Raw genomic sequence first — 27,731 nt, 5'->3', positions numbered from 1 at the left:
TTCTTCATCAGCCAGGCTATATTGAATCCAGTGGCCAAGTGAACAAGGGACTCACGTCTGAGCATACCCTGCCACACTTAGGGCGAACAAAGCGATACAAAAGGGGATGATGGACAGAGCGTTTGAACAAATCAAACACTCATCCACAGTCAACTGATCTGGGTTTAATCCATCACCATTCTTTAGTTCACTCAGCCACCCCAGTTCAGACATGGCTATATGCAAATCAGTCTGACCCTGTGCCTCGTGGGTACAGTCCGGCCCGAACTGCCAAGCCATGTCTTCACTGGACCGGAAACAAGCATCCTGGGACCGGTTTCGGATTCATAATCCTCATCAGCCCGGCTATCTTGAATCCAGTGGCCAAGTGAACAAGGGACTCACGTCTGAGCATACCCTGCCACACTTAGGGTGAAGAAAGCGATACAAAAGTGGATGATGGATGGAGCGTTTGAACAAATCAAACACTCACCCCCAGTCAACTGATCTGGGTTTAATCCATCACCATTCTTTAGTTCACTCAGCCACCCCAGTTCAGACATGGCTATATGCAAATCAGTCTGACCCTGTGCCTCGTGGGTACAGTCCAGCCCGAACTGCCAAGCCATGTCTTCCCTGGACTGGAAACAAGCATCCTGGGACCGGTTTCGGATTCATAATCCTCATCAGCCCCGCTATCTTGAATCCAGTGGCCAAGTGAACAAGGGACTCACGTCTGAGCATACCCTGCCACACTTAGGGCGAACAAACCGATACAAAAGGGGATGATGGACGGAGTGTTTGAACAAATCAAACACTCACCCCCAGTCAACTGATCTGGGTTTAATCCATCACCATTCTTTAGTTCACTCAGCCACCCCAGTTCAGACATGGCTATATGCAAATCAGTCTGACCCTGTGCCTTATGGGATCAGTCCAGCCCGAACTGCCACTTTGGCCGCCATAAGTGTGGCAGGGTATGCTCAGACGTGAGTCCCTTGCTCACTTTGCCACTGGATTCAAGCAAGCTGGGCTGAAGACAGCTGTAATGCCAGAAACCGGTCCTCGGAAGTTTGTTTCCGGTCCAGGGAAGGCATGGCTTGGCAGTTCAGGCAGGACTGTTCCCATGAGGCACAGGGTCAGACTGATTTGCATATGGCCATGTCTGAACTGGGGTTGCAGAGTGGGCTAAAGAACGGTGATGGATCAAACCCAGATCTTTTGACTGGGTGTGAGTGTTTGATTGATTCAGATGCTCCGTCCATCACCACCCTCTTTTGTAACGCTTTTGGCCGCCATAAGTGTGGCAGGGTATGCTCAGACGTGAGTCCCTTGCTGACTTTGCCACTGGAGTCAAGCAAGCCGGGCTGAAGACGTCTGGAATGCCAGAAACCGGTCCTCGGAAGCTTGTTTCCGGTCCAGGGAAGACATGGCTTGGCAGTTCGGGCTGGACTGTTCCCATGAGGCACAGGGTCAGACTGATTTGCATATAGCCATGTCTGAACTGGGGTGGCAGAGTGGGCTAAAGAACGGTGATGGATTAAACCCAGATCTTTTGACTGGGTGTGAGTGTTTGATTGATTCAGATGCTCCGTCCATCACCACCCCCTTTTGTACCGCTTTTGGCAGCCATAAGTGTGACAGGGTATGCTCAGACGTGAGTCCCTTGCTCACTTTGCCACTGGATTCAAGCAAGCTGGGCTGAAGACGGCTGGAATGTCAGAAACCGGTCCTCTGAAGCTTGTTTCCGGTCCAGGGAAGATATGGCTTGGCAGTTCGGGCTGGACTGTTCCCATGAGGCACAGGGTCAGATGGATTTGCATATAGCCATGTCTGAACTGGGGTGGCAGAGTGGGCTAAAGAACGGTGATGGATTAAACCCAGATCTTTTGACTGGGTGTGAGTGTTTGATTGTTTCAGATGCTCCGTCCATCACCACCCCCTTTTGTACCGCTTTTGGCCGCCATAAGTGTGACAGGGTATGCTCAGACGTGGGTCCCTTGCTCACTTTGCCACTGGATTCAAGCAAGTCGGGCTGAAGACGGCTGGAATGCCAGAAACCGGTCCTCGGAAGCTTGTGTCCGGTCCAGGGAAGACATGGCTTGGCAGTTCGGGCTGGACTGTTCCCATGAGGCACAGGGTCAGACTGATTTGCATATAGCCATGTCTGAACTGGGGTGGCAGAGTGGGCTAAAGAACGGTGATGGATTAAACCCAGATCTTTTGACTGGGTGTGGGTGTTTGATTGATTCAGATGCTCCGTCTATCACCACCCCCTTTTGTACCGCTTTTGGCCGCCATAAGTGTGGCAGGGTATGCTCAGACGTGAGTCCCTTGCTCACTTTGCAACTGGATTCAAGCAAGCTGGGCTGAAGACGGCTGGAATGCAGAAACCGGTCCTCGGAAGCTTGTTTCCGGTCCAGGGAAGTCATGGCTTGGCAGTTCGGGCTGGACTGTTCCCATGAGGCACAGGGTCAGACTGATTTGCATATAGCCATGTCTGAACGGGGGTGGCAGAGTGGGCTAAAGAACGGTGATGGATTAAACCCAGATCTTTTGACTGGGTGTGAGTGTTTGATTGATTCAGATGCTCCGTCCATCACCACCCCCTTTTGTACTGCTTTTGGCCGCCATAAGTGTGGCAGGGTATGCTCAGACGTCAGTCCCTTGCTCACTTTGCCACTGGATTCAAGCAAGCCGGGCTGAAGACGGCTGGAATGCCAGAAACCGGTCCTCGGAAGCTTGTTTCCGGTCCAGGGAAGACATGGCTCGGCAGTTCGGGCTGGACTGTTCCCATGAGGCACAGGGTCAGACTGATTTGCATATAGCCATGTCTGAACTGGGGTGGCAGAGTGGGCAAAGAACGGTGATGGATTAAACCCAGATCTTTTGACTGGGTGTGAGTGTTTGATTGATTCAGATGCTCCGTCCATCACCACCCACTTTTGTACCGCTTTTGGCCGCCATAAGTGTGGCAGGGTATGCTCAGGCGTGAGTCCCTTGCTCACTTTGCCACTGGATTCAAGCAAGCCGGGCTGAAGACGGCTGGAATGCCAGAAACCGGTCCTCGGAAGCTTGTTTCCGGTCCAGGGAAGACATGGCTTGGCAGTTTGGGCTGGACTGTTCCCATGAGGCACAGGGTCAGACTGATTTGCATATAGCCATGTCTGAACTGGGGTGGCAGAGTGGGCTAAAAAACGGTGATGGATTAAACCCAGATCTTTTGACTGGGTGTGAGTGTTTGATTGATTCAGATACTCCGTCCATCACCACCCCCTTTTGTACAGCTGATTTGCATATAGCCATGTCTGAAATGGGGTGGCTGAGTGGGCTAAAGAATGGTGATGGATTAGACCCAGATCAGTTGACTGGGGGTGAGTGTTTGATTTGTTCAAACGCTCCGTCCATCATCCCCTTTTGTTTCGCTTTGTTCGCCCTAAGTGTGGCAGGGTATGCTCAGACGTGAGTCCCTTGCTCACTTGGCCACTCGATTCAAGATAGCCTGGCTGATGAGGATTATGAATCCGAAACCGGTCCCAGGATGCTTGTTTCCGGTCCATGGAAGACATGGCTTGGCAGTTCGGGCTGGACTGTTCCCATGAGGCACAGGGTCAGACTGATTTGCATATAGCCATGTCTGAAATGGGGTTAGAGGTTACAGCGTAAAGGGAGATCCTTAAAGGGAGAAAAAGGGGCAGGAAAAGGAAGGCTGCAGGTATTTGAATTATCGTGAGAAAGTGATCAAATGTGTCTGCAGCTCTTTCTTTGATAATCAGGTTAGTTGTCCAGGTTGCAGTGGTTTCAGGTGTAAGGGTAAATTATTGCCTGTTAACTGCAGGGACTGTGCAGATTAATGGAATGCAAGAATCTTCTTTTAAGCTTCAGATTCCGGGGAGTAGCGAGGACAAGGATTTAAGTCTTACTTTTGCAGGGCTTTGTAGATCAAGTAACCAAAATACAGTAAACAAAATGTTAAGTAAATAGAAGGTATCATAGTAACTGTTTGATTATAACAACGCAACACAGACACATTTCTGTGCTAGATACCACATATATTGGGATGCCACTGTAATCTTTGAAAGTGGTGGGCCGTATTACTTGTCCTAATTTGTGACAAACAAGTGAAGTGAGTGTGCCAGACCTCGTCTAGAAGGGCTTAGAAACATACTGTGTCATATGGTGCATGTAAAGCACACTTTTCACACACAGTTGCTAAAATGCCCCCAGCTCCGAAGGGGCTCTTATTAAATATTCAAGTCCTTTCACGGTTTGCAGAGCCAATGAAACCTGACGCTCATTTTGTTTTCAAAATGTGCTCTGACTACCCCTATATGAGAATAATTATCTCCATTATGCCAGGCCAGTGTTTTGTCATGGGCTCCCCTTATATCCCATGGATGCCCTAATGTCAAATATCACATAGCCTATGCCAGTGCCAGAACTTTGCAGCTGGTACCCCATATGCTAAGGCATACCTCTTCTATGCCACTACTAGTATTTTTCCATAGGTGCTCATTATGCCAAGAATTACCTCCAATATTCCATTACCAGTATTTTGTGACCGGTGCCTGTCATGCTAAGAATCACCTGCTTCATACCAGTGCTAGCATTTTGCCATGGGTGACTCTGTAAGGCAAAAATGACTTTCCGTATGCTATGGTCAAACATATAATTTGCAAGCATAATACTACATTTTTTCTAATACTCATTTACATTCACTGACTTTTACTCGTTCTTTTTCATTCTCATTAATTTACACTCACTTGCCCTCATTTGTTCTCACTCGCTCACACTCACTCTTTCTTGCTCATACTCACTCATTCTTACTCAGACGCACTCATACTTTCTTATTCACTCACTCTCTCCCAAACTCTCACTCCATTGTTCCCTCACACTCTCACTTATTCTCAGTTTGACACACTCATTCTCTGTAATTCATTCAAACTAGCTCACTCACATTCACTCATAGTGTCGCTCACTCACTCTTTGTCACTTACTCACAACCACTTGCACTCTCACTTATTTTCACTCGCAATTACACTCATTCTGACTCACTCTAATACTCCCTCATTCTCATTCATACGCACATTCGCTTACTGTCACTCTTACTCTAACTCACTCTGACTCTGTCATACTCCTTTACTGAGGCTCAATCTCGCTCATTATCACTCACTACCTGTTACTGACTCTTACCAGCTCACTTTCACCTACACACACATGCTCACACATACAGATATGCACGTTCACACATATAGGCTGGCTCACACAAACTCTCACCCACAAACATGCAAACGACAACATTGCTCTTCTTACCTACTCTGCCAGTAAAAGTCTAGTTCCAGCTTCTGGAGCTCCATCTTTTATTACACTAATTGTGAATAATAACTTATTATTCACTTTTATTGTAACTAATAAAGGGCCGGAGACAAAAGCTAAGGCGCCAACAACCCCCAAAAAACCTGTCCCTGTATTATTGCACTGATGTTGCAACCTCTGAGGCCAGGGGTTGCAAAAGCAGTGCCAGGGTTTGGAAAAGTCAAGCAAGGGGTCTCCAGTTCCACTCCTGTCGACCTCTAAATGATTTCCATTGCTATTTGTAGAGAGAAATGCTGTTTATTCACCATTAGTTTAACTGCAGCTAATGTAGGCCTGAATATCAAAATGTGTTATTGTTAGTTGCCATCTTTGCCTTATCACATGTGAACACTTTATTTCTAGGCAAGCTGGAGTTCTAAGCATCGAATTTTCTTATCATAGAATGTTGTATTAATGAAAATCACATTCAAGAGACACCAGTAGTGTGCAGACTAGTCCAGGTATCTTAGCCAGTTACAGATAGTGTAAGTTTGAAGGGCGCAGAAAAAAGCTTGTATTGTGATAAACCTCGAGAACATATTGAGAATGTAATTGTTTCCTTTTGCTTTAACCTGATTGGATAGTCTTCTTGAAACTGCGTTTAGGTGTATAAGACGTTAACGTTTATGGGGTTTTAGCACAGGTAAGAGCAGAGCAGAGTAAGAGCTTTTTAGTGTGCACTTTCAGAGAGATTGACTGACTTTTCCTTGGTCTTCCCTTATGAGACAATCCTCTGCATTGTCAAATTTGATCTAATTTGATTGCACCATATTACATCCCTGCTAAACTGATTTGTGCCTTCTGTAAACTAATAACTTTTAATAAACCTTCATAGTTTGATACTACAATATTCTCCGCTTTTTTTGTGGAGCCTAATGCGCTTTAAATAATGTTGAATGGATTTTTTTATTGACCAGGCTCAGGTGTGGAGTGCTAACATCCTTACGGGATTAACACCGCTCCCGGTCCATCCGGAGAAGATCTTGCAAACCTTATGAAAGTATCCTAAAATGCATCGTTCAGTAACGTTGTGGCAAATAAAGTCATCTTTTGAGTACTCATCTCTCTGAATGCTACCTGCCGGCATTATAGTAAAGAGATTCTAAACCTTGCACGATAGATGTGCACGCAGAGGCTGTCAGGATTCAGTTTTGTAAAATCTTACGTATTTTGATGTGTGAGGAGCTTGGACTCATTCAAGATAGGTGCAATGCTGATATGACTGGGAGCACTGAGGTTCGAGAGTTTTGGCATTCACAATCCTTGGTACCAGATACAGGCTAATGCAACCAGAACTGTTGTGTCGGTTCAGGGTGTGGGTGCTGCGAGGAGGTCTTAAGGCACACACAGAAGACAAACAATATTTTGTCAGCAATCTAATATGCTGTGTAGTTTATTTATCACAGGGCTGGCAGATGGGATCAATGTTTTTGTGGTACAGCTTCTCTGTATACTTAGGTATCCCAGGGTGACCTCAACAATTAGGATACTGATAGATTCTGGTGGGAATGAAAAACCACTGCAAGTATCAATGCAATGGTCACGAGATCAGAAATGTGACTTGGGACGTGGTTTGGTCCAGAGGCTTCATGAGCTGCAAAGATAAAGCTCTGATACCGAAGGTCCTCTGAACTTAATTCTGGGGTTGTCCTGTTTTCAGGCAATTGCAGCAGCAGGGACATTTGTGGAAGTACCCAGGCCTTCATGCGGAGGCCCACCTCAATTGCATGGGGATCAAAGATGTAAAAACAAGTACTGAGAAACATGAGCCTTCACACTGGAGTCATGCTGCCCAAAGAGGATTGCAAGTCATTTTTCCAGGCCTGGTAGTTTCCATCCTTCCAAACTATTTATGGCTAGACACTGGGTTGCTCTGATCTCCTGAGGAGCTAGACAAAAGTTCTGCCTCTGGTCCCACATTTCCTGTTTGTGCAGGTGCACATAGCCTTTGCAAGTAAATGTGAACTTGTTATGCAAATAGGCCCGCTTATGTATCCAATCTAGTAGTAATTGGGCTCCAGCACACTGACCATTCACATTCACAATTGCCCCCAAACATTTAGAGCGAGCCAATTGATTGAAACTACTTTTCCTTCAGGAGTGCCATAGTCGCGTGGCAACCAGCACAATCAGCTGCTTTTTCTGAGTGTTGGCTTCTTTGGTAGAATTAAGGGCACAGGATGTGTGGGGATGCACACCAACTGCAATCTGAGGTCTCAATCAGGCGAACCTACACTGATTTACACAGGGAGAGCCATTATGCATTCTCCTCACTGGTGTGGAGATGCAAAGGCCTGTACCCCGCACTTTAAATCATCTGGCACCACCCACTAGGGGTGTTATGATCTTGTCATCTTAATAGTAGTCTCCCATGTGAATAGAAGTTAGATTTTTTCTTTGCCTTTATCGCCAAGCAGAGTGTAGCACTTTGTTCCGCTGCAACAGACAAAACAATATAGAGCTCTTTCAAGGGTGTTGCAAAATTAATCTCCTGCAGAGGAAAACACATAGGGGCATATTATCAAGGGCAGTATCGCCGCTTTAGCGGCACTTTTTGCAGCTAAAGTATCCCCCTATTAACAAGGCGGCGCTAACATGCATCAGCGCATGTTAGCAGCCGAATTTCTAACGCTACCCGTCTTAGCGATATACATCACTAATCAGATGCAAAGTAGGCGTTCCTTACAATAACTCCATTGAATAACGTTTTGAACCAAGCTTCGCTGTATTATCAACGCTGATCCGGACCCGCAAAGCGAAGAGAAAGGCGCGCTAAGCCCCCATTATTGCATAATCCTAATGCCTGAATAAAACCTGACTTAGCATTAATGTCTATGACCAAGCTTTTCATTAGCGCTGTGAAATCATCGCTGGATTTCACATGCTAATGAGCATTGTCGCAGTCTATCGCTGGATTTCTTATCACCTTTGAGATAAGCGTTGATAATAACGCACTAAGACAGCAATAGAAAAAAACGTGCTAACCGCACTCTGCGATATTTATCGCAGTTTGTTGATAATGTGCCCCATAGAATTTTTCGGATTCAGAAAATGAGGATCAACATGCCACATGGATACGGCACTAGCAATCTTCGACCTGGTACCCATAATACCCTTAATACCCAAGGCCCTAATAAACCAGTTATCAACGTTACTGTTGATGCCTTGCCACAATTTTATATTTGCACAACTTTGGATTCATCTGAACCGCATGCATTTATATATATATATGTAGAGTGTGATTTTTAAGTTAAATTTGACTATTGTTAATGTAGGCCTCAGTTTACATGATTCACTCTAAAATTAAATGTTCTTTTAGCTGCTTTACAGTTTTTTCCCTTTCTCTCATTTCAGGAGACAAATTTCAAGAGTATGATCTAATTAGACCTGTATTCTTATTGTCTCAGTGTATGTGTGAATGTTTATCGGTATGTGTTCCATGGTGAGCTAAAAACTGAAATGCTGTTCCTGTACATAGAAAATGCTGGCCATGATGTATCATGCTCTACGAGATAACTCTTAAAGGTCATGCAGCAGAAACTTCAGTTGTGCGATGGCTGGAAAGAGGGCCGACACAGAGATATCATGGGATGTTTGATCCTGTTTGGTTCTCTTCATGGGATTATGCAATGATGAGTTAGTTGGATGCTGGTGCCCGTTCCACTGTCCTCCGAAGATATACTCCTTTGCTCCTGCTCAAAGATTTAGACTTCTGCCCAAATCCATTCTCACTTACTTGACTGAATCTTTATTTGTTTCTGCCTTTTAGAGGCTTTACTTCCTGACACCTTCAGCTTGATGTATCCCCAACGTACCTGATTTCTTAGCTAAGCATATTAGGGAGCTTCCCTTCATGGAAAGCTGTGCCTGCTTGATTTGCTTTCTGAAAACTGTGATACCTGTCAGCCTTACCCCAAACTTTTGGTCTGTTCCCCACCATTTAGTTTGCTGAAATTCATTTTTGTTAGCCTTAGGACTCTTTACCACCGTTAACCAGTGCTAAAGGTGCTTGTACTCACTCCACTAAACATGGCAATATTCACTTACACTTGACTTGCACATTTAATTTACTTATAAGTCCCTTGTAAAGTGCCATGCTATATATATTGGACCTGTAAATTAAATGCTATTAATGGACCTGCACCACTTATTGTGCCACCTGCTTATGTTGCCCCTTAAAACATGTCTCAGGCCTACTATTGCAGCCTGATGTAACTTTAAAATACCAATTTGACTTGGCAATATAACCCCCTTGCCAAGGCTTAAACTCCCCTTTATTGAATTTGTCACCCCTAAGGTAGGCAATAAGGGGCCCATATAGCAGAGTGTATTGCAATTAAAATGTTGGACATGTACTTTTAAGTTTTACTTGTCCTGGTAGTGCAAAACAACTACATTAATTTTTCACTACTGTGAGATCTAGCCATCCCTTGGATAACATTGGGTTGCCTTATTGCATTTAAAAAGTGCTTTCTTTTGATTGGGGACAGATGAGCATTTCATGTTTGGTATCTATGAAATTGGAATTAAAAATCCTCTTTAATGGTAAAGTTGGATTGTAAATTGCAATTTTGAAAATGTCACTTTTAAAAGTAGGAATTTTCCTACCCTTAGCCCATTGGTCCCTGAAACCTACCCTGTGTCACATGACTGGGTGTAGTTGGCAGTTAGCCTTTATGAATTCCTCCTAGGCAGTAACACAATAGAGGAATTGGGTGTGCCTGAATGGGCCATGTGCTGCCAGGATGGAGGTGGAGCTTGGCACAGACCCACTTGCAACTGAATAGGCAGTGTTCTGCCTTCACACAAAGGGTTTGTCACCCCCACATTTTCTTTACATCCACCTGGGAGCTAGGGCAAGAGAGTCAAGTGATTCTAAGCATTTAATTGTGAAACCTCTAGAAACCTCTCACGTATCAAAGAAGGCAGCAGATATAAAAATATGGGTCTCAGACCCACACTTCAGTTCTCTTTCTGGACCTGTGGAAGGACTCTCAGAGGACTGCTTGCTGCTGTGTCCTGCTATGTACTCCGCAAGACAGCTTTGCTGCACTTGGAAGACTGCTTTGCTGCCTGGAGCCTGCCTTGAACCCTGAAGGGCCCGCCCTGCTGCCTGAGCTTTGCTTTGTCACCTTAACCCAGGACTACCAGAGTGACTCCAAGGGTCAGTTTTCTGGCCTCCTCTTCACAGCTACAGGGATATAACAGGCCCCCACGATCTTGAATCCGCACCTGGACTCAGCCTGAGTGAGTCCTAATCCCCCAAATGGTTCCCCTTCAGTCCTGGACCCGTTGTGATGGTGCTAAATGTGCCCTGATAGCCAACATACCAACCTTTGGACATTTTTGGCTAAAAACTGCTCTGAGACCAAGGGAAGACTGGGACAGCCCTGCTTGTCGATCCACCTTAGGTGCGTCGCGGGTCGGCCTGACTTTGTGGTAGCTCCCTACGTTCTTCTGCACAGCATCAAATCCTGTTCAGCGATCCTTCGCTAAATGGGACGCTGGTCTCCTGGAACTTTCTTCTACTACAGATTCCTGCCCATATCCTGCTGGAGATTTTTGACTTCCATAAAAGTAGACACACTCTAAAGAAGGATTTTTAGTGGTCAGGGAAATTTCTAGGTGCTCTGCTTAATATATGTAGAAATCCGAAGGGATATGAGATCAGTATGATGCAACTAGGCGAGGGGATAAGACCTATAACCCCCCAATCGAGTGTGGGTAAAACCCTCACAATATGACATTAATCACTGACCTAGGCACACATAATAGTAAGTGAGCAGTATGACGGTATAAACATGAACTACAATATAAAAGGCAACAGATGAGAAAATTATCTTCTGAAGCGTCGAGAAATATTCAGTCCTTTAATTTTCAGTTGAGAGCCAAAAGAAAACTGGCCGACACGTGTTTTGTCGCATGTGAAACAATACTTCCGTGACTTCCTAACCGCGAAATTCATAACTCTGGTTCTACTGATAGGAGTTTTGTTGTTTTTGTGTCAATAGTTTATTAAAATTTACTCTCTTTTTCAAAATTGGTGACGTATTTTTTTGTGTTGAGTTTTTACTTTATTACTGTTCTTGTGCTGCATAAAAACCGTATACATTGCCTCTTTGTTAAAACTGACTGCTTTTTGTGTCAAGCTACCCAGGGTTAAGCAAAAGTTAATTTAGTGACTTCTTGTGGTTCACCCTGCCAGGGATTTACAGCTTTTGCTTGATCTGGGCCAACATCTGAGTCAATCAACACTCCAATTTCTCACAAAAACCTTAAGCACTTTGGGCCAGATGTACGACCATTTTATTTTGCGCCTCACAATTTGTGACTTGCGAGTCGCAAATTGTGAGGTGCAAAATAAAATGTACAACAGTGTGTTTAACACTGTTTGCGATTTCCAATGGGGTCGCAAATTGCGAGGCCCATTAACATTAATGAGCCTCTTGCAATTTGCGAGCCCATTGGGAATGACAGGCCCTCCCAGGGATGGTGGCCTGCTGGGCTCAGCAGACCACCATGTCTGGGACTGCTTAGAAATAAAGCAGTTTTTTCAAAAAATGCAGCAGTTTTTCTTAAAGGAAAACAGGATGTAATTAAAAAAAAAATTACATGTTTTTGTTTCATTTATTTAGGGCACGCAGGGGTCCCCTTGGACAACTGCCTGTCCTTAAAACATATTTTCACTTGCATTGGCAAAGGGGAAGGGGTCCCTTCAGGAACCCTTCCCATTTGCGAATGTATTACCACCTACTTGAAGTAGGTGGTAATTGCGAATGTTCGGTTGCAAAACATTAGTACATAGTTTTGAGATTCAATATTTGGAAGGGAATGCCGCAAAACCTATTTAGTGACCCGCTAAATAGGCTTTGTACATGGCCCATGATGATTTTCCATGCGCAAACGGGTTTGCGAACCTGTTTCCGCATGCAAAAACGGGTCGTACAACTGGCCCTTTGTCTTTGTATTTGCTATTTTGAATTGATTTGAATCATACTAATTTATATATTACTTTATTCACTACTGATTTTTGACAACATTAAATGATGTGTGTTTGCATCTTCGCTAATCTGCTAATAAACCTTCATGGTTTGCAAATCTACCACTCTCTGTTATCACCGTGAGGCCTAATTGCTAAACTATCATTGATATATTCTTGATTTGTTGAGTCATGACTCAGTCTGGGACTAAAGGTTTATCCACTGCAGTGCAGCTTGTACTTGAGTTTGCACCAACAATCTGCACCGCTTAAAATCCCATCCACCCTGCAATACTACCCTTCTAGTTCAAGGACCATAAAGCAGTGGTCTCACAACTCACTTAGGTTTATTTTCAGAGGTAAGTGCAGACTTCACTGCTTAGGAAACACAATTTTCGAGAAAGTCGTTACCCCTAGAGTCCTGAGGGGGTTTAAGGATTGGGAGTGAGACTGAAGGCGATCAGTAGTAAATAACTCCAGGTGTGTTGATACAGACCTTTCAAGTGCTGATTCTCAGACCAACTTGAAAACTTTTTCTTGATTGACTTGATCATGCTGATTAGAATCTCTGTACCCTGGGAAATATGTTCGCTACTGTTCCAAGCACCTCTGATCTCGTTGTTGCTTTTGCCAATCTAAAATACAAAGCAACATTGGTACTACATTTCGATATCACCAGTTCAAGCACACATTTGAGACACAATACTCGATGAGGATTATATATGGAACGCCATGCCTCAGCTGTGATGGTGATGGTGCTTACCTGCATCAAACCAAAGGCATTTCCTCCATTACCCCATCCATTATTCAGGGTAGCACCGGCACGGGATTTACGAGAAATGGTTCCAGCAATCACAGACGGATCCATGCACAAATTGCTGCTAACTGCCAAAATCTCTGATTTGTATTTCTTCATGTTTTGGAGGTCATTTGCTGCCATCTGTTGGGATGCACGGACCCCTGCATTGAAGAGGGTAAAGTAATAAAGATTATTGTTGTCATTGTTGTTTGATTATTGACATTCTTCCCAGTCAAATATACAGAGCCACAGGCACATGCATCAAAACAGGAACGGTCAATACCCTTTGATAGAGGCAGCAATACCATTTGCTAACAGCATAACAAAAATGTAGCTGTAGCATTGCCTGCTCCTAAAAAACGTTTTTATAAACATTCACAAAGGGCAAGGAGTCCTTTGGGTACTCCTTCCAGTTTGCGAATGGGTTACCTGAAGCGGGTGGAACAATGAGAATGTATTGCGACTGCATTTCGGTTGCAAAACATTCACACATACCACTGCGAGTGACTAATAGGAAGTCACTCCCTTAACACGCCCCTTCCCAATTCCGAATCACGAACCCATTTTCCAATTCGGTAATAGGTTACCAAATAGCAAAATAGGTCTTTGTTCATAGTAAAATGCTTTTTCCGGTTTCTGTTTGCTACCTAAAAAAAGGATTGTCATCCGGACCTTAGAAACATGGCTTACATAAAACATGACAGAGACCATTCACAATGCAGTGCAGGGGACTTGAATATGTAGAAAATCTGCCTTTTTCTGCATGGTCACCCCAGCTTTTTTGCCTTTTTATGGATCCTATTTGTGTTGGTTATTGAACACTGTACACCTGCTAAACAGGAGAAAAGTGCTGATGCTCTCTCTTTAAACATGGTCATGGGGGGGCGTGGCTAGCGGCCGAGAGTGATGGCCGCAGCTTAGGCGAGCTCTGCCAGGCCCGTGGCGCAATTTCTCTCTACAGCTTGCAGTCCCGGACTATTTTTCAGCCAAAGTGCCCGACTGGATAGCTGGCCCACTCGCGGAGGCTCCGGGGAAGTGTTTGAGGGGCCGTTGCCCCCTGGAGGCACTGATCGGCCGCCTGGACGGTTTGGGTGCCGGGTGTGCAAGATGGCGGCTTCAGCATCCTGATCGGAGCGCCGCCGCGGATTGTTCCCTGCGGACCCCCCTCCCCCTGGCTGGCGGCTCCTCTAGGCCCGGACCCCTGGATGCGGTGGTGGGGCGGTGAAGGAAGCCGAGATCTGCATTCGCCGGTTCTGGGCCCCGACGTAAGTGACGGTGATGACCCAGGGGCGGGGCAGAAATCAAGGCCCAGGCTTCAGGGCCTAACATCGGCCCACAAGCAACGAGGTGCCAATGGCGGGGGCCCGACCCTCTTAAGAGTTCTATCTTAGATTGAAGGCTGTATCTTACTGTTGACACTATTGACTGCCACGGGCAGAGGGGCTCGCTTCACCTCTGCGTTTTTAGCATGGTTGGGGGGGATATAGGCACTCTGCCATGTTGGGGGGTGGGCAGTTTGGGGTCCACAGGCAGGGGAGCAGGGAGGGGGAGGAGGGGAGTAAGAGGGATGTTACAAGGGAAAGGAGGGGCGGTGGTATTGCTCGCTATGACAATATACAAACTATGACCGTAATGATGAAGGGGGGGAGGGTTGCTGAGTTTTGTTCTTAATTCAAGTTTTGGGCTGCATTTCAATGGTCTGTTTGCTAAGATACATGCTGTGGAGATTGGTTCACAGAGATGTTTTGATTATGATGGGAGAAGCGGAATTGGTGAGCACTACGGCAGATGTTAACGCCCCCTGCTGGCCCCGGTCTCTCCTATGACCTTGCTTACTTGGAACGTGCACGGGCTGGGGGACAAAATTAAACGGTGATTGGTGCTGCGGTATGTACGCCGTACAGCCCCGGCACTGGTGTTGCTTTAAGAGACGCACCTGGTGGGTTCGACCTGTAAAGCTTTGGACCACTGGGGATACACAATGGTAGTGCACTCTGAGTTTTCAATGTGCTCCAGAGGGGTGGGCATCCTAATACGCAAGCGCTTCCCTTTGATTGTGCAACAGGTTTGGAAAGACACGCAGGGACAGTTTGCTGCTCTCTCATGCCTATGGGAGGGGAGGAAATTTAATGTGGTGACAGTATATGTACCACCGGCCCTTCATGCTGTTGCGCTTCCTGCACTTAGTGCATTTTTACTGACACTGCCAGAAGGAGAGCTCATAATAGGGGGCGACTTTAACACAGTTCTGAATGATGAGCTGGACCGCCACCTCTGCAGGACACCGGGGACGGGTAAGTCGAGACTGGCTGGCTTTGTAGATGCACTGGGCCTCACGGATGGGTGGAGGTTCAAACATCCCGGGGATCGCGGGTACACTTTTCATTCAGGGGTTCACAATAGTCTTTCCCGCATTGATTATTTTTTCCTTACCACTGACAGTTTACCTTACTTGATGGAGACAATTATAGGCCCGCGAGGTATTTCCGATCATTCCCCGGTCACCATGACCTTTACCTCCTATGTTGCGGCTCGGAGACGTATCTTTCCGATTTCCCCGGGTTATTTACAGAACCCGCAGATTAGAAAGGAACTGATTACAGTCACAAAGCACTACTTGCAAGAAAATACGGAATCGGTACAATCGCCAAGTGTCCTGTGGGAGGCGTACAAGGCGGTGCTAAGAGGACAGGCTATAGCCTCGATAACGGGTCACAGGCGGGTGGCAAACGATGACCTGCAGACGATCGAGGCTGACCTGGCTGTGCTACAGTCACGACACGAAAACGACCCCACTGAGGAAATCGCGCGCCAGCTGCGCCTCAAACGAATTGAATTCACTGAATACAAGCAGGAACGGGTTCGGCAGCGGCTCCAACGCACGCAGCACACTATTTATGAGGTAGGGGATAAGGCAGGGAAGCTCCTGGCCTGGTTGGAAAGGAAGTAAAGGGCCCAGAGGACAATAGCGCAACTCCGCACCCCAGCAGACATCGTAGTCACCACCCCAACAGACATAGTAGATGCCTTAGCTGACTATTATGAAAAAGTCTATACCCCCACCTCCCACATTTCTACAGAAGAAGCACAAACTTATATTAAAGACATAAAAATGCCTTCTTTGTCGGAAGACGAGGCCTCTCTTCTAGAATCTGATTTCACGAAGGACGAGGTCCTTGCTGCGGTTCATTCTTTACAATCGGGCAAAGCCCTGGGTCCTAACGGGATCCCTATAGAATTCTATAAGAGTGTATCTGACCTAACAGCTCCGCATCTTCTAGAGATGTTTCTGGATAGTTTGAGTAAGGGGGAATTGCCGCGGGACCAGCGGACAGCCACAATAATTGCTATACCGAAACCCGGCAAGCCCCCGGACGTGTGCACATCATATCGCCCAATCTCCTTGTTGAATGCGGAAGCAAATATACTGGCAAAAATGAAAGCCCACCGGCTGACCCCACATCTAGAGACGCTGATTCACCCGGACCAATCTGAGTTTATGCCAAACAGAAATACTGCCCTTAATCTGCGATGGGTCCATGCGGTGATGGCACAGATACCGAGTCTTCCGGAACCGGCGGTGATCCTTTCCCTGGATGCCCGAATGGCGTTCGACATGGTTGAGTGGCCCTATCTATTTGCGGTTCTTTGCCATCTTGGCTTCGGACCTAAATTCTGTGCGTGGGTGAAGCTGCTTTATACTAAGCCTCTAGCGCATGTTGTGGCTAATGGCCATATCTCCAGGGATTTTCAATTCGGCTGAGGCACACGTCAGGGGTGCCCTCTGTTGCCCCTGCTTTTTGCCCTGGACCTTGAGCCGCTGGCAGCATGGATACGGTGGGACCCCATGATTAAAGGACTCAGCTGGACTGAGACTTGGGAGGACCGCATATCGTTATATGCTGTTAATATCCTTTTGTATTTAACCATGTCCAGACGCTCGATCATAGTGTTCCTTAACATCTGTGAAATCAATGGGTGAGCCTCGGGTATACTATTAACTGGTCCAAGTCTGTTCTATTTGTCCTTAAAGGCCCCCAACCACAGCTCCCGACTGACTGTCAATTGGTGATCACTGACGGGCCCTTTAAATATCTCGGTAACACCTCACCAGGAGGCCTTCTATCGCCATAATTTGGCGCCCCCGCTCGAACATTTTCGTATTGACGTACAACACAGGCATACCTTACCGCTGACCCTTCTGGGAAAGGCGGCGTTGTTTAAAATGATGACTCTGCCCCGGCTGCTCTATATCCTCGAGAATACTCCGTTTCTTGTGCCCCCTAAATACTTCAGGTCCATAGGCGCACTAGTCTCCGGTCTCCTGTGGGGAGACAAACCGGCGCGCATTTCCCAACATAAACTGGTCAGGGGCTGGTTTGATGAGGAATAACACTTCCTGATATTCAACTATATTACTGGGCGGCCCAGTTGAAGATCATAAACCAGTGGCTGCACGCTCTGCACACTGAACCAGCGGTTAAGGCGGACAGGTATGACCTAGGCCGTGGCGCTGTGCTGACCACACTTTACGACAAAAAAGTGCTGAGGCCTTGATTGGCCCTACGGCCCACACGGTGAGATTGTGGTACTTAGCCCCGGCTCGCCTTGAATGTAAAGACATGCTAACGCAAATGACGCCACTCTGGTCGTCATGCCGACTAGGCCGCCTATGCAACAGTAATGGTTTCAAGGCCTGGGATTTGATTGGTATCTCCATGGTGGGAGACCTCTGGAGGCGGGGTGCCATCCTTTCATTTGAACAACTCATGGATCAATATGATCTAGCGCAAACGGAACGATTCCGATATTTACAAATTAGTCACGCCCTGAGGTCACTTGTTCAACCTGGTGATGAATTACCTGAATCTACCTCACTTGAAGATAGGCTTTTGACAGAGCACATGCCCAAAAAGGCGACCTCGTTGGTTTATCGTAAACTCATCAATAACATGTCCGACCCCACTCTGAAGCTAAGGGCGGCCTGGACCACGGAGGTGGGAGAGTTTGACGAGTCAGATTGGCAGACTGCGCTCTCCTCTCCACGAGAGGTGGCCATACCATCTAGGCTCCGATTAATACAGCTGAAAATTCTACACAGTGTTTATTACACTAGGGTCACCCTCCATAAGATAGGGAAAGCTGAACATAAGTACTGTCTGAGGGGCTGCGGCGAGGAGGGGACATTCTATCATACCATCTGGGAGTGCCCTCGGATTGCCAGCTTCTGGGCTGAGGTTGTGCGTACCATATTACAGGTGGTGAAAGACTCACTGGTCCCGGAACCGAGATGTTGCTTACTAAATGTTTGGGAGCCCAATGATCTCACTCACTCCATGCAGGACTGGGCCACACTGAGTATTATGTATGCTAAAAGAAATATAGCCAGATTCTGGGGGTCTCCTCTGGTGCCAGTGCTCAGGGATGGTGTTCAGATCTAGACTCATCGATGGTGGCTGAACGGACAGTGTATCTGAATCGCAAATGTCCGTGAAAATGGGTCAAGATCTGGGGTGCATGGAAGGAATATAGAGGATTCATATGCGAGCCACCGCAGCTAGATAGCGACATCGACTCCGCGTGAGGTGGAGGGGGCGGGGTTCCGGGGAGGGGGGTGGAAATGCCTGATTGCTACAACTGCACTGTCTTCTTAAATATGTGATGTATGAGATTCTCTGATTTGCCGCTCTCTCTGCATGCATGGAATGCTTTTTATATGCCCAATGATTGTTTCTTTATATTAATAAAATTGTTTATATAAAAACATGGTCAAATTTTCTTATCCCTTATTGACATATTTAACTTACCAACAGGTCCCTAGTATATGGCGTAGAAATGAGCTCAGGACCCGGAAATTAAATGCCACTTGTGGACTGCAGCACCTATTGTGATATCAATATGTTTGGCCTGTAATAGTGCAAGGCACGGGTTGCTCACAGGAATGCCCAGGGGCTGACAAAGGACCGGCAAAAGCCTGGATAATAGCCAGTCAGCGTTGATCCACACTTGAAGACGAGCAACCCAGAAGCAGTCAAAATAGCTGAGCGGGCCGGCACGAGAAGGAGTTGCCGTGCAGCGGCCCCCTCCTGACCACTTCTCCCCTGGTAGAAAATAATCAAAGCGTAAAGTCTGAAAAGTCGACTTAACACCCGGGACTCGATAACGCACCGGAGGAGACGTAAACGACTGAACAACGGAGGCGCAAGTGATGCAGAGGAGCCAGCGTTGTAGGAAGCCCAACAGAGATGATGCTTCAACAAAAGTGGTAAGGAATCCTGATGCCAGTTAGCGCGACGTAGGCACCTGATGTTGGAGCACCCGAGTAAAGTACCAGCAGCATATTTAAAATGAACAAAGACTGGGCATTAGGAGAATTGGGTAATCACAATCGTGTACAGTGGACATAGGTCAGAGTCGATATGACTCTATAATCTTTGATATAAGATAATGAAATAACTTACAAACAGGGTCTGAGGATTGTCCCTAATGAGTGAAAGGACTTATTACTACCTGGCTAATAATAGTTATCTGAAGAGAAACGGTGTGGTGAATTCTCTACTTTATCAGTGGGGATTAAAGGTTCAAGGTCTTGTTTATAGAAGAGGTTACACACCCCACTGATGTGACATCTACATCATTGATTAATGAAGCAGTGGTGCTTTCGAAGATTTCCAGATTGGTTCCGTTTATACCCCTACCACTTGCCTAAAATTAGTCAAATTGTATGGTCCTGAAGAAGGTGGATAAAACGTGTTAAAGACCACCGAAACATATGTCGACCTGTTTATGTTTGTACTCAACCCACAACATGGTCACAAAGACTTCAACATCTTTGTCCCTTGTTTGACCATTTTTTGTATGTGTTTTTGGGTGGGTTGTTAGTGTGGCTGGTTTGTAAGAGATTGAATGTGGATGTAAGAGGTAGCATGAGTATGTGATCAAGTGTGAGGGGTTTTATCAAGAAAAATTATAGTTAATGTTCAAAATGTTTATGATATTTGCAATTGTACAAAAGATGTCTAAATAAGGAAAAATGGAAAACAGTGTTTATAATATATATGGTTTTAAATGTTTTTTGTACACTAATAATGAAATAACTCGAAAGAAAATAATTCAAAAGAAAATAACACACTTTTTTCTCCATTTTCCATTTATTTAACTTTATTTTGTCCGCTAGGGCTATAAAAGTGCAAACAATAAAACAGATGATATACACTTATAATTAATTAACAATTGGGGCAACAAACAAACATCTTTTTTTACAATGATCGTCCCACAAATGAGAGGGGGAAAAAACACACAATGCATGGGAGTACGTCAGGGATGTAAAAATTATACATAGTACTATCATAACTAATTTAAAAAGAGAATAAAAGCAGCCATCCTGTCATGGAATGCATTCTAAAATGTTTTCAAAGATAAAAATATAGGACTACAATAAAATGCCCAGGGCATGGGAACAAAATTGCTTGTCCTACTAAAATTCCTGGATTTTTATCTCCCCCTGGAATCTACTTTAAATAGGCCCTTCGGATGTGCCACATACCGTTTAAAAATCGTGTTATAGCAAAGACAATTGGTGGGTGTTTTTTATAAAGTAAAATTGCGTATGTCTCAGATAATATAGTAGTAATTCAGAGGAGCGATCGTAGCCCTTAAAGAGCTAAGAAATAGAGGTCAGGTGGGAGGTTGCCTTTGACATATTGTTTGCTTTTTTGTCCCCCGTTTCTCCCAGACCTTAAATACAACCTTTAGAAGGGGTTCCTTTTTTGTAGGAGGAATCCTCCAGGGTTTAGCAAGACAGGTCCCTGTGGGAGGGAGAACACAGTGGGTTTTGAAAGCGGCAGAGGCATTGAGGAGATACGTGGAGAAGACTCCTGGCCGGTGCCTGACGTGAAAATGGTGGCCATGGCCCGAGGTTGCACAATGCTTCAATAAAGGAACAACTGGGAGAAGCTACCCCACCCTGTACCCCATGTGGCCAGGGAGGTAAATCAAAACAACAAAACAAAAAGGCTAAGCCTGACAGCTTAAGAAAGGGGGTCAGATGGAGCAGCTCTAAAGCAAGCAGGCAAACCCACGCCTGACCCATGCATGGTGAATGTTTAGAAGAAACAGGCCTAGGAGACAACCGATACAGCTCCTTGCTCAAGCTTAAATACTCATCAGGAGAAATTCCCCCAGCAGAAATCAGCAGGAGGCCACGGGTCAGCGCATATGCCACCTAAGAAATCCTCAAAAGGGGTGTCCATCTATTTCACCCAACTGAAAAAAGACGCTCTCAAGCAGGAAGACACAAGAAGGCCCAGACCAAAGACGAATTGGGACCTTTCTTAGAGACTTTAAAGCAGAACTTTGTGCAGCTCAAGCAGGATGTGGCAGCATCCAACGACCAACTAAAGGCAGAACTAATCGGTCACACGGCTGTTCTGCAACTGGACGTGGACTCCATAGACACCAGGAAACTATGGTCTGGACGCAAAAACTCTTGATCTAGAGCAAAAAGCGACGGAAACTTTGAAGCAGTAAAAGACCTCCAAACTCAACTCCACGCAGCTCTACTGAAAAATAAAGACCTTGAAAATAGGTCCAGATGGGATAATATAACAATCCAGAACCTGGAGGAGGGGGCAGAGGGATCAGATCTAGAGGTTTTTGTAGTGGGCCTGTTTGGAGAAATTATAGGCAAAGATCACTTCAACATCAATTACTTATGGAAGCGAAGTTCAGAGAGGAAGGGATGCAGCGATTCTGGATAGAACTGTGGCAGCGGCATATAGGACTATCTTCAGCCTGCCAAAACATACTTCCCCGGCTCAACTCAGGCTGGAGTTTGGAGGCCAGAAGCAGTCTCTGGCAAGACAGGGTACCTACATAACTACTTGGGACAAAGTCCAGAAGGCAAAAAAAGGAACCCCAAACAGCTACTTATGGTCAGAACTAGAGCGGAATCCGGCATCCCCATCCGCCAAGTATTTGAAAAACAGCCTGGTGAATCTAGGGTTACAGGAGCTGTGGAATACCCCTACTAATCATACTACGATCAGAAGATCAGTAAAGAAAACAATAAAACACCTTTCATGGATTGAAGATAAAGCGTGTGTTGCCAAGAGGTCACATGGGTGGATTATCCTAAACTCCTACTCTAAACAAGGTCAACAGAGCTACCTTGACCTCGGGTACTCAAGAACTATAAAATGAAGTTACTTAAGTATAGATTGGGCCTGTTACCTTGCGTATGCCATCTCCCACACTGGCTGAAGGTTAACGGGGGCTCCCTCTGTCGTTTATGCAGCATGGCGCCTGAAGATATGCAACATTTGCTGTGCTCCTGTGATAAGCTGTTGGTGGAAGGAAACGCTTGTTGAAATACCAATTTAACCAGCGCGGAATACGCTCAAGAAGACAGGCAGTTCTTGCCTGTTTTGCACCCAGTGACCCGCAGCTGAACTGTAGCTTGGTGAAGTACATGAAGGAGGTAGAAAAAAAGTTGCAGAAATTCGACCCTTCGTTATGTTTTTAGAGGTTATTAAATCAAGCAGAATTATTTACCAGTTGTCTAAAAAGTATCAAATTTTGTAAGGTGGCGGAAAGGGGGAATACTGGAATTCGTCCCTTTGCTAAACTTTTAGAGGACATGAAAAACAATCTGAATATTATTTTAATGTTCATTAAAATATACTAAATCTCACGTTTTTTAATAGGAAATATAAAATAGAACACTTATTTTATGTAGATGTAATTTTATTCAAGTGGTGAAAAATGTATTGTGTGTATATTGGTGTTTTTATGGAGGAATTGCAATGGTTTTAATTAACTATGCTAATAAACTATTACTTACTACTTACTTACACTTGAACATCAAGGTAGAGTGATGCCACTGGGGGGGAGATCAGCCCCAGGCGAGTGACCCGGTACACAGATGTCATAGTCAAACTAAATTCATTTAAAGTGAAGGAAGAAAAACTGCAGGCAGTCCAAAAAAAAAGACGTGATCACGTATCAAGGATTCAACTGCACCTTGTATCAGTACTTGACGTAAGCAACCCTTCAACGTCCTCAACAATTCAGACAGGTAACAGAATAACTGCACCACAAGCAAATCAGATACCGCTGGATATACCCCTTCAGACTATTCTTTGCTCCCAACAATAAAGAATAACATGTAACAGACCTGGAGGATATGCTAGACCTCCAGGAGTTGCCACACCCAGACATGGCAGATGACCATAAATCGCACCCGGGGACCTCCAATAAACTAGAAAAGAAAAATCAGTGGCACACCCAACGACGACTGCGAAATCCAAAGAAGCGACAGACTATACTTGACAAGCTGCCATTTCGTGCCTATGCCTCTACTGGGAGCTTACACTACATATTGCCTCTCTTTTAGGGCAGACTAAGATTGAGAGACTGTGATATAACTGTTTAAGGTGAAATGATTCAGTGCTTGTGTTAAGAAAAGAGGGACTCTACGTCACTACTTATAGATTTCTGCAGGGTCATGAAGATTCTAGTGCCCTGACATGTATCAGCAAGCGAAGAGCCGTGGTGGTGGACAGGTCCAAACCGCCCACGTTAATGGGTAACCACCAAATGAGTAGAGTTAAGTTGGGACAGTTATTGTCCCACAAGTTGGTTATGGGTAGGGAGTTGAGATACATAAGCATTGCATACCACATGGATAAAATAGAAGGGTGGCACGAGAGCTTAAAAAAGAGAGGGAACACAAAGTATAGGGACGGTAATTCTGGCTGTGGGGGCGAGGAACTGGGGACAGGATTAAAAGACATAGACAGGGATCCAACGCTGTCCAATGTGAAGAAAACGGTTGCATTACTTTAGGATGATGAATATAGTGTCCTTGAACGTAAGAGTTCTCAACGTACCTCTCAAAAGACAAAATATATGGAAATATCTGTTCGATCACCACTATGATGTAGAGACACTGCAGGAGACACACCTAAAGAGACCAGAAGACCACAGATGGAAACATAAAAATGATCCTCTGATCTGTAAATGCTCAGCAGGTACAAAACAGAAAGAAGTAGCACAGATGTTTCACTCTGCGACAAAGTTTCAACCTGAGGGGTATAAAACATATAAATATCTGAGGATTGTAATGGTAAAGGGCAGACTATGGGGGAAACTATGCACGTTTGTCTCAGCATATGCACCAAACGCAGGTCAACTTGAATTTATCGCATTCCTATTAGCATTAGTTGGAGAGTTCATGGAGGGCCCACTCGTGCTCATGGGGGACTTCAATCTCACTTGTCACACAGAATTAGATAGCACCCACCAGCATCGTGCACACAGTGGCAGTTTCTCCAAAGCGATATAGCGATATAACTAAATATCCCAGATCTGGTATTAAGGGAAACGCTGCATCCCACTATGAAAAATTTCAAATTCTTCTCTCATGTTCATAAATCCTACTGCAGGTTAGATTACATCTTCCTTTGCCAAGAGCAATTGAGTGATTTTCGAGCCGCAAAAATCCACCCCATCACTCTCTCAGACCACGCACTGCTTTTCTTATGTCTTGATTGAAATGCACATCCCCCTAAAACCTCACAATGGTCCTTCCCTACCTCCATTACATGGGACAGATTATTACAGGATGAGTTGGGCACGGAAATGAAAGAATATTTCCAAATAAACCTCCCACAGAAACCACACCGTCCAACAAATTGGACGCATTTAAAGTAGTTATAAGGGGTAAATGTATCTTACTAAATTCAATGCTGAACAGACAAAGGGCTTGACAGCACTAGAGGAGGAACTCCGAGAATTAAAGAACCCACAAAAACCCTCCAACGTTAACTGACCACCTTGAAGGGAAAAATAATCACAATTTAGTAGTAGTAGTAGTAGTCAATATTTATTGAGCGCATATTTCTCCCTTGGGTCTCATAGCGCTTTTACCAACACAAAGACTAGAGGGGAGAAACAGAGATTAGAATAACCAAGTTTTAAGATCTTTTCGGAATTGTTTGTGGTTCATTTCCTGGTGAAGTTGTATCGGCAGTGAGTTCCATAGCTCAGGAGCAGCTTTGGAAAAGGACCTGTCCCCATTTTTTACAGTCCAAACCTTGGGGATCTTCAACAGGAGCTTATTGGATGAGCGAAGGGGGCGCCCTGACTGATATTTTACCAGTTTCTTTGCTATATAGACAGGACCCTGGTTGTTCAAGGTTTTGTGGATCAGGCAACATAGTTTAAAGGAGACCCTCTTTTTTATTGGTAGCCAATGTAGGATCTTAAGGCTCGGAGCTGATGGGGATTGGGAAGGCAGAATCAGGACCAGTCTAGCTGCCGTGTTTTGCAACACTTGTAGTTTTGACAGGAGTCTTTCATTAATGGATGCAAACAGTGCATTGCCATAGTCCAATCGGTTGATAATTAGGCCCTGTACAAAGGGCAGCCGAGAGCAGACGGAAATCCATTTAAAGATTTTCGGAGCATATTAATCCGTAACTGGTATGGTCCAAGGAGTTGATGTGGTCCTTCATGGAAAGGTTATTGTCCATGATATTACCCAAATTATGAACTCTTATTTTGGGTGAACGGCATGGTCCGAGTGAGTGAGGCCACCAGTCCGTGTTCCATATGTGTTGTGCTTCTCCAAAAAGCATAATCTCTGTTTTGCTCGCGTTAAGGAGCAGGTGATTAGTTGACATCCATTTATTTACTGATGACATGCATTGTTTGAATCTGCGCTGTGTGTCGGTGGGATCTGGATCAAGAGTGATCAACAATTGCGTGTCGTCGGCATAAGATGTTGTGTCAAAGCCATGGTTGCTAATTTTGGCCAGAGAAGACACAAAAAGGTTGAAAAGTGTGGGACTTAAGATGGATCCCTGGGGGACGCCTTTATCAATGAGTTGGCTATTGGAACAGAAACACCCTAATTGTACTTTTGTGGACCGTTCCGACTAGTAGCTTTTTAGCCACTTCAGAGCAGGGTCCTCAACACCAAACTCCCATAGACATTCCAGAAGGATGCCATGGGAGATGGTGTCGAAGGCCGCAGACAGATCGAGCAGAATGAGAATGGCCGACTGTCTGGCATCTAGGGAAAGCATGATGTTATCAATAATCTCCACCAAAGCTGTCTCGGTACTATGATAAGAATGGAAGCCTGATTGAGACGAGTCCAAAAGATTGTTTTCTTCCAGATATGTTGATAATTGCTGGTTTACAGCCGCTTCCATTACTTTGCCAAACAGGGGTATGAGAGAGATAGGCCTGTAATTGGTGAGTTGTTTGGGGTCAGCCGTTGTTTTTCTTAGAATTGGTCTAATAATAGCTTTCTTCCAGTGTGCAGGCACAGTGGCTTCTGAAAGTGAGAGATTCAGGATATGGGTTAGGTTGGAGATGAGTGCTGGACTAATTTTGCGTAGGATCTGTGCGGATACAGGGTCAGTTGGTGAACCAGATTTCATCCTATTTAGTGAGACGGAAATGTCTTCTTCTGTAAATTTCCTAAATTCTTTGAGAGAATGAGTGTTCAGGGGGAGAGTTTTGTTCTGACTATGTGGTGTGTTGGTGACTTGTGGAAAGCATTTGTGGATGTCATTGATTTTGTTTACAAAGAATGTTGAGAGTGAGTCCGCCCCCTCCTGTGAGACAATATATGACGGTGTGTCTGAGGGAGGGTGTGTGAATTCCTTTACAATTTTGTAGAGTTCCTTGTGAGAATTGGAGGCTTGATTAATACGGAATCCAAGATAGGATTTTTTAGCAGTAGCTATGCTATCCATATATTGTTGGTGTTGAGTTTTGAATTGATGCCTATCTGTTTTACTTTTTGTTCGTCTCCTTTTGCGTTCAGACTTTCTGACGGCAGCCTTAGTGATTTTTAAGTCATGGGTGAACCAGGGGGATAGCTTTTTGGGGCAGTTGATTTTCTTCTTCGAAGCAATAGAGTCAAAAGATTTGAGAATAGCCACATCAAATTTTATTGCCGCCTCATTTACGTTAATCATTTCAGAAGGGGAGATAGGGACAAAGGTTGTTAGGAATGATTCTAGGTTAATCTTGTTCCACGAACGACTGAACTTCTGCTCTTTCTTTGGGGCAAGTTGAGATAGCCTTAAACCCAATTGAAAGTTGAGAAGGTGATGGTCTGACCACAGGATGGGGAGAATTTGATTGATCTTTATGTGGTGTGAGTTAGTAAATAGCAGATCTAAGGTATGACCGGCGTTGTGGGTGGGACCTGTTATCAGTTGCTTTAAGCCCAGTGAGGCCAGGTTGTGATAAGGTCTCCTGTATGAGGGTTATTTAGGAGTTCGGCATGATAGTTAAAATCTCCAAGGAGTATAAACTTATCAGCCGCGAGAACATGTGGCGCAATCATTTCCGTTAACTTATTTGAAAAGTGGGTTTTATTTCCCGGGGGTCTGTATATGAGCACACCTTTCCATGTTTTCTTTCTTGTGCCTTGTATTCTAAAAACTAAGCATGGGCGAATTTTGCGAATTCGCGAATTTGTGTATTTACGAATTCGCAATCCGCAAAATTTGCGAACTTTCGCGAATTTGCTGATTTTTTTTGTGTTTGCAAGGGTTTCTGCCAGTTCGTGAGGGTTTTTTACGAGTTTGCAAACGCGAC

The 27,731-nt window shown here is 45.1% G+C and overlaps 1 protein-coding gene across 1 annotated transcript in view; it reads right to left on the bottom strand.

The window, feature by feature from the left end:
* LOC144773874 (lysozyme g-like) overlaps positions 1 to 22,410 on the bottom strand; it is a 52,560-nt gene extending 30,150 nt beyond the window's left edge. Inside the window, exons 1-4 of the mRNA XM_078658958.1 lie at positions 22,344 to 22,410; positions 17,310 to 17,360; positions 13,077 to 13,273; positions 12,810 to 12,948 (exon numbers count right to left, since the gene is read on the bottom strand). Coding sequence (XP_078515084.1) covers positions 12,810 to 12,948; positions 13,077 to 13,273; positions 17,310 to 17,360; positions 22,344 to 22,410 — 454 coding nt within the window. The remainder of the gene's footprint in view (positions 1 to 12,809; positions 12,949 to 13,076; positions 13,274 to 17,309; positions 17,361 to 22,343) is intronic.
* Between the last annotated feature and the right edge of the window lie 5,321 nt (positions 22,411 to 27,731).

The sequence above is a fragment of the Lissotriton helveticus genome, chromosome 8 (assembly GCF_964261635.1).
Source record: "Lissotriton helveticus chromosome 8, aLisHel1.1, whole genome shotgun sequence".
Taxonomy (NCBI): Eukaryota; Metazoa; Chordata; class Amphibia; order Caudata; family Salamandridae; genus Lissotriton; species Lissotriton helveticus.
Note: the sequence above shows the minus strand (reverse complement) of the source record. Positions and strands in the feature narration are given on the sequence as shown.